Here is an 11,571-nt window from a genome sequence, read left to right as displayed (position 1 = left end):
CAATTCCCGGGTTTAAGAACATGTTTCTAATCAGACGTAGACTTTTCTTAGGACCTTTTTAAAGAACAAATTTAAGAAAAAAATTGGGAAGAAATAAATACTATAAAAATAATAAATCTCACAGGGACTCATTCAACAATATCAAGAATTACCATTTTTATTTACATTATCCTCATTGTTTCAGAACGGTCCAGTGAAGAAGGAGCGCTCTTCCTTCACCTCCTCCTTCTCCTTCTCCTCGCGTCCCTTCAGCTTCAATCAGTCCTCCTCCTCCTCCTCCTCCTCCGTCACCCCGCCTTCCTCTGGAGTCGCTGGGGGAGGTCTGCTCAGTGTGGGGAGGAGGCTCGCCATGGCCATGGAGCTCCACAGCCGGCCCTCTGGCTGCGCCTCCAGCCCCCCTCCTCCTCCTCCGTCCTCACCGGCACCTCCGCTGCCCCCCAGGGTCAAAGGTCAGTTCAGATTCTGGTTGGTGTGTTTTATTATTTGTGATGTTTCTCTGCCTTCATCGATTTATTCATCATTCGTCATTCACAACTTAACATAAACTGTAAAATAAAAAACAGGTTCTGAAAACATTAGTCAATCTCCCATCTTTGCTTTCTGTCATCCTCCAGCTCCCAGTGTTCCTCCTCCGCCTCCTCCTGCTGGGGGGGAGGGTGTTGGTGAAGAAGAGGAGGAAGAGGGGGAAGTCTTCTTCTCCCTGACAGGAAACAGAAAATCAACGCCTCCCCCTCCCATCGCCGTTCGACACAAGAGGAGCTGCTCCGAGTCCAACACGCACGGTAACATCTGAGAGACACGCTGCGATTAATCTGTCAGAGTGACACTGTGGTATTAACTCTGTGTGTGTGTGTGTGCGTGTGTGTGCGCGTGTGTGTGCGTGTGTGTGCGCGTGTGTTTGTGTGTGTGGGCGTGCACAGATTACGGGTTGCCAACCAGTCCCAGGATCTACAGCGGTCCAGACTCCTCCTTTAAGAAGTGTGTGTGAGTATCTGAGACACAATCACGTTAAACTCAGACGTAACTTTACATTTCATTACGATAAACGTCTCCAGGGGAAAAAGGCTCCTGATTGGATCCACAGTGGAATGATGTCATGGCAGCTCAGGCGCCAGACTGTCTGGAAATACACTCTCTATAGACAAAAGTTTGAATCAGTTTGTATTTGGCTGTGCAATACAAATACTCGACTTTTTGTTACTTTTTTTCCCAGAAAGAGGTGACGTTCACATAACAAACAAGCCAAGTTAGCCCTCTCAGCTAATGCGCGCTAACTGCGTACTCAAAAAAATGAATTATTTTCAATATATTACATGCAAAATAGATTTTATTATTATTATTATCACAGCCTGGGATATGTCAGTAATTTGCAGTAACATTGATTGTGGCAGTGCTAGTGGAAATAGCCAAATCTGATAAAAAAATGACATCATCAGGTGGTGAAATTCCTTGGTAAAAGCCCAGAAATAATACAGTGCATGTTTTTATGCTTTGATGGCTGTGGGATCAAAAATTGCAGTGTGAATGTGTTTCAATGGCACATATTTGCACTTAACAGTGTAAATATAACAATTTAGTTTTCACAGTGTATTTTAAGACTTATTGTAGAAGCTGAGCTGGAAATTCCAAGATTAAACAAAAATACACAATCTTGGCAAAATGTATGCCATATGCATGAACTCAGACAAAATTATCAAAAAATAAAGAATGAAAGGCGCGTCAAGTGCGACAGACGGTCCCTAAGGGTGAAGTTTGGATTGGAAATGCACAATAACATTCTTTTGCAGTAGATATCAAACAGAAACCTGAAACTGAATCATATTACGTCGCTGTGAGCTGTAAATTCACCACTTCTAAGCAGAAGGTAGACGATAATGTTATCTCGGATCGTGACCGGACAAAAGCTTTCTTCTGCTGGGCAGCTGCCACCATCCCGCTCACCTGGGTCTGCAGCTGCCGCCATCCTGCACACCTGGGTCTGCAGCTGCCGCCATCCTGCACACCTGGGTCTGCAGCTGCCTGTATCAAGGAGCAGCGTGAAAGAAAGCAAGCAGAGCCACACACTGCACACTGACTGACAAACAAAATGAAAATATTTGGAAACTTTCTGTCTTGATGAAGGAGAAATCACGTGATACGGCTCTGTGGGTTACCCATCCTGCTCTAAAATAGTTCCTTTACCCTGTTGAAACCCAATATTTCAATCAAATTTCTCCAGAATAAGTTTTAAATTAAAAAAAAGAAATTACTGCGCTGTAAAACCTTCTAACCTTAACATAAACGATTTGTGGGTTCATCTTTACAAACTCAGGCGTTTTTGGCCAAACTTTGCTGAAAGATTTCAAAGATGAAAAATACGTCGGCCCGAATTCTGGTGAAATATTGCTCAACAGTGAAAAAAACATGTCCACGCACTAAAATCCATGTAAAAATCATGTTTACTGTGCGAGCTTTAAGATTTAGCTCCAGCACCTCAGTCTCAGCTCAAATATCGGGTGAGCTGTGTTTTTTCAAGATTTGGTGAAATGTGTCTAAAATGATTCAGCAGATTTAAATATTTGAATTTAACTGGAAGGTTGTGCAAAAAACTGAACTGAGAGACTGTGCTGACCTCTGGGGGACTGAGGTTGAATTACATGTTGGCGTGTTCAGATTGAGGTAGTAATCCTGCCTCCTTCTCTGTCTGTCTCTCTGTCTCTCTGTCTGTCTCTCTGTCTGTCTCTCCAGTCCAGCGTCTCCTCTCAGCTCGCTGACTGAACGACCAGAAAGAGGTACTTCCTGTCTAGAAACATCCCCGTCTGTTTTATCAGTCTGGACTCTGATGACTCTTTCATGTGTGACTGTGATGAATTGTAGCTCACTGGAGATTTTAACCAGTGGAGGAGGGACAGCCGGGGCCCTAAAGTTTTTTAAAATTTTTTTAATAAAGATTATTTTGGGGGATTTTTCTTCATTGATAGGACAGCTGTATATTGACTGGAAATGTGGGAGAGAGAGGGGGAATGACACGTAGCAAATGGCCGCAGGTCGGACTTGATCCTGGGCCGCCACAAAGGCCTCAGCTTTCAGGGCGGACACTCTAGCAGGTGAGCTAGAGGTCAAACCCCGATTGCAAATTTTTAATCCAATAAACAGACAATTTTACATTTCATTTGTGATAACACTGGGTTTTGCTTGTGGTCTTCTTTTTAAAATTTTTTTTAAAGATTATTTTTTAGTGTTTTAGACTCTACTAGATAGGACAGATTAAAAGCATGAAAGGGGAGAGAGAGGGGACAACATGCAGCGAAAGGCCTCACGTGGGATTTGAACCCAAAACTGCTGCAGGAAGGACACACATGCGGTGCCTGCTTTATCCACTCAGCCACCGTTGCACCTCATTGTTTTCATCTACGTAATTGTAGAGCTGCAACGATTGTTGATTAGTCTATCAAGAGAAAGTTTATATCCAAGTATTTTAATAAACCATCAGTTTAATATTTGATGGTTCAGGTTTCTCTGATGTGAGACTTTGCTGATTTTCTTGCCCGGACATTAAGAATAAACAGACTAAAGAAATTTAAAGACATCACTATGGACTTTAGAAAAATGTAATGAACATATTTTCTGGCATATTATAGACCAAACAATCAATTCATTTATTTCTGAGTGAAATAAATGAGTTTCTGAGTCAGTTTGTATCAGAAGTGCAAGTTACATTTCCAGTTGTTTATACTGCATATGTTTTGTATTTCCATAATATTTTTATTTTTCATTCTCCTTTTCCTTGAAAGCAAATATACTGTGTATTGCATCATATATATTTTAGAGAAAAAATAAATCAATTCCTTCATAGAATACATATTTTCTTAACATATCTACATTTTTTAAATTTATTTTTTATTGTAATTATTGTCATTGTTATTATCATTATTAATTTTTCTTTCTCTCTCTTTGAGGTTTTCGGAGGGCAGACAGTGACGACAGCTCCTCCCTCTCCCTGCACCCCGCCAAAAAAGCTCCGCCCAACGGCTCCCCCGCCAGTCAGCGCTCTCAGAGCTTTGAGCACGACGGCAGACGCCCACAGCCGCTTCCTCGAAAATCACTGGTGAGGTCCTTAAAAACCTTTAACTCCCGAACAGCCACTTAGAAATCAACCCCCTCCCCAAGAATCAGCATTGAAACCACAAACAGCACCTTAGAGACGACTATTTAAATATAACAATTCTTACATTTTCTTTAACAGCGAGCATTTCTGCAGAAACGTAACCCTTCTTTTATTCTTGCTAATATTCATTATAACTATTAGCAGAATGTATTTTTAAAATCCATTTTTATTTGCTTCAGCCTCGAGGTGCGACGAGCCGCCGGGTGGAGGCGTTGTACGACTGTCAGGCCGACCACCACGATGAGCTGAGCTTCTCTGAGGGACAGGTGCTGGTGGTTCTGGGACAGGAGGACAGTGATTGGTGGGTAAGTATCAGCATCCTGCACTCTGAAAGTTTTGAAAAAGTCATGAAGTTTTGAAATTTCATTTTTGAGAACGATGATTCCTGTTTTTATGGTTTGTTGTTATTATAAATAGTTTGGAATTTTAAAGCGTGCCTTCCAGCACAGGTTAGGGAGGCACATTTTCTTTAAAAACCACCAAAGAATTGTTAAGAAAAAATGCAGCAACTGCATCTGCAACATTTTTAAAATGAAAAAAGGTCTTTATTAAAAAAAAATAATAATAAACATGCATTCCAACCTCGCTTGCCCGCTGGTTTCTTTAAAAATCATCAGTGAAATAAATACAAAACACATTCATTTACAGTTAAAAGCCAAAATAACAACAAAAGTCCCGCTCTAGTTTTTAAAAACATCGTCTGACGTGCCTCCCTCTTTCTGCGCCATCCCTCCCTACTCATAAATAACCAACAGTCCCGCAGTTATATTTAAATACTCAGTTACGTGGATGTTCTGAGTTAGTCATTTTTAATAAATAATACAGAATTTTAAAAATATTATATAGTAATGGAAGAGAACTAATAAGGAGAACTGATCTTGAAAATTTGTCTCAAAGTCATGGAAAAATTTTGTGACAGGGTTCCTGCGGATCCTCAAAGTCTTAAATTCAATTAAATTAAATTCATTAATCTAAAACTAAGGCCTTAATGTGCATTAAACTGACTTAAATGAATTTTCCAAAAGTCTTAAAACTGCTCAGACAGGGGAAGTTTGATTTTATGGATCATTTTTTTCTGACGTTTCATTGTAAAATGAGCGGCATCATCTATTTTTTGTAAATTTATCAAACTCGTCATGATGGAAATTCAAAGAGTGGAATCTCACATGCAGACTGAGAAACTCAAAATCGCCCAGAAAACTGGTCAGAAATATCAGATGTTTCCCGCTTCTGTTGGTAAACTAAATAAATACTTCTATGGTAATATAATATGTTCACTGTCTTCCATGTGTTCCACTCTTTAAAGAACTGCAGGAACCTGAATGAACCCTGAACAAAAACACGTCTTTAGTTTGCTGACTAAAATGAACAATAATGACACGACAAAGTGTAACTAAAATGTGTTAATAAGAAAAAAGACTAAAACTGAATCAAAACCTGTTTCCAAATGTGAGATTGTTGTGTGGAGTCTTTGTTCATGTTTCTTTAAATGTTCAGTAGATATTTAAATGTAAATAAAAATGTGTTTTTTGTGTTTTCAGCACGGTTACATAGAGGATGAACCGGACCAGAGGGGGTTGTTTCCGTCCTCCTTCGTCCAGCTGCTTTTAGACTGACATGAACCTGGACCAAACCAGACCAGGACCAGTACAGACCCTGGACCAGTACAGATCCAGAACACATCAGTTAGCCTGGAGAACCAGAACCTGGAGCTCGTGTTCAGCTCTGAGCAGCAGAAGATGAACGCAGGTCAGACTTTCGGGTTTCTGTTTCTCTCGACCTCCCGGGACCGGATTGATCTGCCCCAGTCAGCCATGTTGTCATGGCAACCAGTGTTCCTTATGCCTTCTGTTACCATGGAAACCTTATGACCTTTTAATGACCTTTATGTAGCTCGGGTCACGTGATAATGTTGCCATGGAGACTGCCTCGCACAAACCACTAAGCGACGATTCAAGTCTGACGTTGACGATACTTTTATTTATTTATTTATTTATTTTAATTTCAATATATTTTAATATGTGCACAAATACTTCAAAATAAAATGATCCACTGGACTTTAATTTTGAAGTTGTAATGAACAACTTGTTCTTATGGTCTAATTTACTGTAGCGTTTTTATTGTTAATGATCCAGTGCAGCTTCTGTCGCGTCTCAGGCTCCGCCTACCTGGAAGGGCGGGGCTTAAAAGGTCAAATAAGTGACCAGAGCACAAAGGATTGTGGGATACTGAGGACCAAAGAATGAATAAATAGGAAGATGCTAGGCCGTCGTCCCCGAACGATTCTCTGAATGAAACTGGTATAATGTGCAAGCGTCAGCAGTTGAGTTCGCAGCTGACGATATTCGGCTTTAACGTGACTGTCGGGTTAAAAGGCTGCAAGATTATTTTCATCATCCCGTGATTTATCTAAAAATTCACCCCAAAATAAGAATAAGAAACATGTTTCACTAATGCATAAATAACTGTATTAAATTATCTTCTCCTTTAACAAATATAACATCGGCAGCTTAATTTAAAATAAGTCAAATCTCCACATCACTACTGTTATGAGTCGGAGCTTATATTTATTATCGGTTTAAATAACGGCCTGTTAGTGTTGACGCTCGCACAATATGCCCTCGATGATGTCCGGTGACATCCTGACATCTACCAGATAAATACCAGTCGTCTGCTCTAATTCGGGTAACACCGGAGGAGGCGGGGCCTGAAATGCGACACAGCTGACGCTTTCAGTTGCCTTCGATGTCACGAGATATCCCAACGCCTCAGCGAGTACGGTCGTGTGTTGCTGCCACTTACACGAAAATACATTTTCTCTTAAAATGAGGACATTTTTCTCTTTTTCTTTAATGACATTTCGTTATCACTACATACAAAATGATTCTTTTTAACTTTCATATAACTTATCACTCGTTATATATCAGTAAACTTTTCTTGTTTTAAAGCGCCAGTTTATCACGTTACAGGAAGACACGTTTATGACAACATCATAAAAAGTTTCATGATGGAAAAAGAAAATGCTTTGTGGTAATGAAACAGAATAATTTGGTATGTAGTGATGACAAGATCATAACAGTAACGACTGAAACATCCGATACTGAAAACTGAGCTGAAAGTTTGTTTTTTTAATCATAGTGGCAGCAACACTGTCATATAAGGGAACTTTACTGACGTCAAATTTCTCAGCAAAACTTCTCTCATCTGGGTTTGATTGTCTCAACATTTACCTCCAGAACTTTTTATAGAAAAAAAAAACTTTAAATGTTGTTTCATATTTTTTTATTTTATTCAAAGTGACAGCGCTTGGTTTATGTTGTTTTGAAACATCACAGTGCTTCTGTCTGTTTGGTAGCTATAAATGAATGACTTGATGATCAGCAGGATGCTTGTTTGATAAAACAGAAGGAAATGTAAGTTTCACTTAACAGTCACAGTTAAAATATGATGATCTGAATTAAAGCTAAAGTAAGATACATCATGATTTGATTTAATCCGCATCTTCCCGCATTCCTGATGGAGGTAATTTCCAGACTGCAGGGAATCTAAGCACAACTTTGGATTTAAACTCACAACAAACTTGATTTTGTTCAGTGTGAGGAAGTAAATCTTTTTACTACAACTTAGTCTGCACATTTCTAAACTGTTCATCCGGATGTGAGGTCCAGCTCAGGACTCTGGAGGGCTGCTGCTCTGTCATTAAGTGGCTGCGAGTTCCTCATAAAGTGGATAATTTCCCAGTTTATCAGCAGGAGTTTTTTTTTTTTCCTGGAGAAGTCGACAAAGTGCTAAATCAAGCAGCAGATGTTTCAGATTAAACCGTAGCTTCAGATGACTCAGCGTTCGACTTGTTCCAGACAAACTGGGATAAAGTCTAAACTGCAGTCGAGTTAACGACACAGCAGCCGCCTCCAGATAATAATTCAGCATTTATGATTATTTATAGAGGTCTCAGTCTGCTTCAAACAAAGTGTCGGCTCGTCCAAAAACTCCCTTTTCCAACAGCTGCATTTGACAGTTTTTGTCTCTACAAAGACAGATTTGTTGGACGGAGCTCAGGGAAACTGCGAGACGCAGCCAGGAGGAGTTTATGATGGCGGGCTTTTCACTCCTGCTCAGAACAACTCTTAGCACTTCGTATGACCTACTTCTTTTCTAGCATATCCCGGCCTTCAGTTGTCGTACCAGCAAGTGTGTTTGAAGCAGACTGAAGTCTTTACGGAGCGTTTTCACACTGGCAGGTTTGGTCTGAATCAAAGAGAAACAGTCATTGCGTCGTATTATCGGAGTTCAACAGATGTGCAGTAAAAGATGCGGTCTGAACTCACAAAAAGGCACAAAAGCTCGCACAACTAAAAGCACAGCACTGAGGTTAGAGCACTCAGAAACGTTCGTGTACTTCATATATGAAGCATAAAAACTAAATCCGCAAGAGAGCAGATCAGATCTTTATCGCTCAACATTAGTCCACAAAACCGGTAACATCCGCTAGTCGCTGAAAATTAAGAGCTGCGTACTCGTGCAACAGATTAGCAGATAAATCAGTTTCTAAGATCCTTTAAGGCAGCAGAGGATAATTATTATTATTTTTGATTTTTTTAACAAAATTTTGAACTTCTGGAAATCTGGCAATCCGCGATTTTTTAATTAATTAAATATATTATATATGAGACAAAAACCAAGTATAAAGAAGTCTTTGAAAATAAAATCTATGACGACATGTATTACAGTTTTTGTCTACGCATAAAAACTATATGAAAAATGAACGGATGGACAAATTAATTATTGTTTTAACGCGTTTCCTACGCAAACTTATACATTCTTCTTAAGGCTAACTCCCTTTAGATACGGAAATAGATACGTCTGTGTCAAATGTTGTAAACAGCAGCACAGCCTCCATGAGTTTTGTATTGTTTTGATATAGCAAATAGAAAGTAGTAGAATCAAACCATTCACACAAAAAACGATAAAGCAACGGTGGAGGAGGTCGTACTAATGTACCCTTTAACCGAGGCAGTGTTGTAGATGTCGGCGATTTAAGAGGCGACGTGTAGACGGAGAATTATTTTAGGTATATTACTGATCTGTTCTTCGTCATCTCGGGTCTCGCTTGAACTACACCGCTACTCCGATCCGTTTCTCTTCCAAAGACTTGAGCAGAGGGCTCGCCATCATGCAAAACAGAAGTGTAGCTCAAAGACACGATATGAGCGACCTCAGAGCGATCAGACTGATTCAGACTCGATCTTACTCGGTGTGAAAATGCTCTTTAACTCCTGATAGTGTAAACGAAGCCACAAACATTCAGACAACTGTGATTGACAATCAGCAACAGTTTTTGACCTTTCACAGTACACGGCCCTCTGCGCGCTGCACGCTGCACGCTGCCGTCTCCCTTTAACAGGAAGTCCAGACCGACTCTTCTGCCGCCTGCTGGACTGGTCAGTGTCTCATCGTTCTTCTGGTTGGTTATTTTTTGGTTGGACTTACATTGCACTACATCGCTCTCGCTCATCCATGCACACTGGGTGGTGTTACCATGATTGTTTAACTTTGTTCTTGTTAAGTTTTGTTTAATAAATCTTAAGTTCAAAGATGTGCACGGCCTCCTCGTCTCTGTCGCCCCCATCCACCGAGCTGTGAGTCAGAGGAGTTACGTCACGTTTGTCCGTGAAGTTCGACAGTCTGCAGCTTTACTCGGTGAGTCACATCGTCTTTAGTTGTTGTTCAGGTTAACTTTACAGCTTAGTTAACTTTGAACTGAAAAACTAGTTCTTTAAACATTAAACTCCTGATCAGCACGGCCAGTAGCCCGCAGAGACTGTACCTAAAGAAGCCGCTTTTTTTGCACAAAACTATTCAACGGTGGCAAAAACCGCTCCAGCATGTGATTTTAGACGTTAAACACACTGCCTGCATTTTAGAAACAGTAACGATGGCAATAACAGTAATTTACGATATCTGTCACATTGCAGCTGATCTCGTCCTCTGCTCACCGGGTTTTCTCGGAAAACTCTGTTTTCCCAATTTATAGACATTTAGGCAACAGTTCTGACTTTAAATTAGCTGCTAACTGAAGCTAGCTCCTTTTAAAGTGAAATCATCTAAAAACCTGCAGACTGTTGAATCATCGTGGACCACATGGCGAAACTCAAACACAGGCTGAGAACCTCACACAGGCTCCTCCCCCTGCTCCATATACGGTCGCGACAGGAAGTGTCATTGGCTTACATTCCAAAAACGCAGACGTGAGAAAAAACTCAAAAACTTTGTTGTCCCGTTTCCAGTTCAAGTCTGTCGAGACAGAAACATCCTCTAGATCAGGACGGTTTGCATTAAGATACAATTATGATAAATGGATGGAATATACATGATATAAAATATAAAAAGTAACGGCTGGACAGAGAAGCAACAACATGGCAACATTTTGTGCCATTTTTCTTCAAGGCAAAGTGCTTTGATTAAAAAAAAAAGAAAAAAGAGGTTATCCCTGTATAATGTCTATAAAATCCAATAGAAAATATACAAAAAGTCTGTGGTTGTTTCCCGCTCAGAGCAAAATTTATGTGGTCGATCCCCGGTTGTAGACGGCAGGACAGTCTGTTTGAACAGTGGAGGGTCCCGAAAAACAGTCGAGCTGGAACTCATTTAAACCAGCAGGAGTCTGCAGAGGGAGGAAATATGAGCCGCGTCCGTCAGGTGAAGGGGAGGAAATATGAGCCGCGTCCGTCAGGGGAAGGTTAGCTCCTGCCTCTCCCAAAAGCCTCCGTCCACAGGTAACCAAGGTATGTAAAAATTCTTCAAAAATTCCTGCATGCCTGAACGTTTGACTCAAGGCAGGCATGTAATGATAAACGTCCGAACGTGCACAGGTCTAATTCCTGTCCACGCGGTCAAATCCAATCAGAGGAGAGCTGGCTGTGCCGCCGCTCCGCCGCAATTAACCATTTAAGATGTAGCTGCATCCTGGGCTCAGCAGGTGAGTGGTAAATGAATCTTTGTGTGTACGTCCGTCTGTAGATTAACACTTCGTGGTTGTGTCACAGGTGCAGACTGATCTTTCCCTCCTTGGCGAGCTGGTGGATGATCTGCGTTTCGAAGTCTGCACTGTGGACGCCGGTCTTCCTAAATGCTCCAGCATAACGATTCTCCTCCCAGTAGTGATGCCAGTTCCCCTGCTGGTCGGCGCCATAACCGAACACGGACACCTGAACGCAGAGAGGAGGTAATGCCATGACACACGGAAACATACAATGTTAGGTGACTGTACAGCAAAGTCACGCATGAGGCCGTTACCTGGGAACGCGATGATGATGATTTTTATTCAGTTCATTAAGTTCAGCTCTCATGGCATGTTGTCAAAAATGGGTTTTGCACTTTTTTGGTCTTTAGTCCCACTTTGTATAATATAACGGGTCTCTACG

At 40.9% G+C, this 11,571-nt stretch overlaps 2 protein-coding genes across 6 annotated transcripts in view; one reads left to right on the top strand and one right to left on the bottom strand.

Moving 5' to 3' along the window:
- The window catches only part of unm_sa1614 (un-named sa1614), a 26,372-nt gene extending 19,895 nt beyond the window's left edge, over nt 1-6,477 (top strand). For both annotated transcript variants that reach the window (XM_088069488.1, XM_088069484.1), the window contains exons 23-29: nt 185-449; nt 615-782; nt 921-984; nt 2,728-2,771; nt 3,939-4,087; nt 4,327-4,452; nt 5,689-6,477. In XM_088069488.1, coding sequence (XP_087925614.1) covers nt 185-449; nt 615-782; nt 921-984; nt 2,728-2,771; nt 3,939-4,087; nt 4,327-4,452; nt 5,689-5,763 — 891 coding nt within the window. In that variant the 3' untranslated portion in view covers nt 5,764-6,477. The remainder of the gene's footprint in view (nt 1-184; nt 450-614; nt 783-920; nt 985-2,727; nt 2,772-3,938; nt 4,088-4,326; nt 4,453-5,688) is intronic.
- Nucleotides 6,478-7,412: 935 nt separating this feature from the next.
- st3gal8 (ST3 beta-galactoside alpha-2,3-sialyltransferase 8) overlaps nt 7,413-11,571 on the bottom strand; it is a 54,679-nt gene continuing 50,520 nt past the window's right edge. For all 4 annotated transcript variants that reach the window (XM_088069494.1, XM_088069490.1, XM_088069502.1 and 1 more), the window contains exon 9: nt 7,413-11,355. In XM_088069494.1, the coding sequence (XP_087925620.1) occupies nt 11,188-11,355 (168 nt within the window). In that variant the 3' untranslated portion in view covers nt 7,413-11,187. The remainder of the gene's footprint in view (nt 11,356-11,571) is intronic.

This window comes from Plectropomus leopardus, chromosome 2, assembly GCF_026936395.1.
Source record: "Plectropomus leopardus strain MGB_pleo_1.0 chromosome 2, ASM2693639v1, whole genome shotgun sequence".
Lineage (NCBI taxonomy): Eukaryota > Metazoa > Chordata > Actinopteri > Perciformes > Serranidae > Plectropomus > Plectropomus leopardus.
This window is presented reverse-complemented; position numbering and strand designations above follow the sequence as displayed.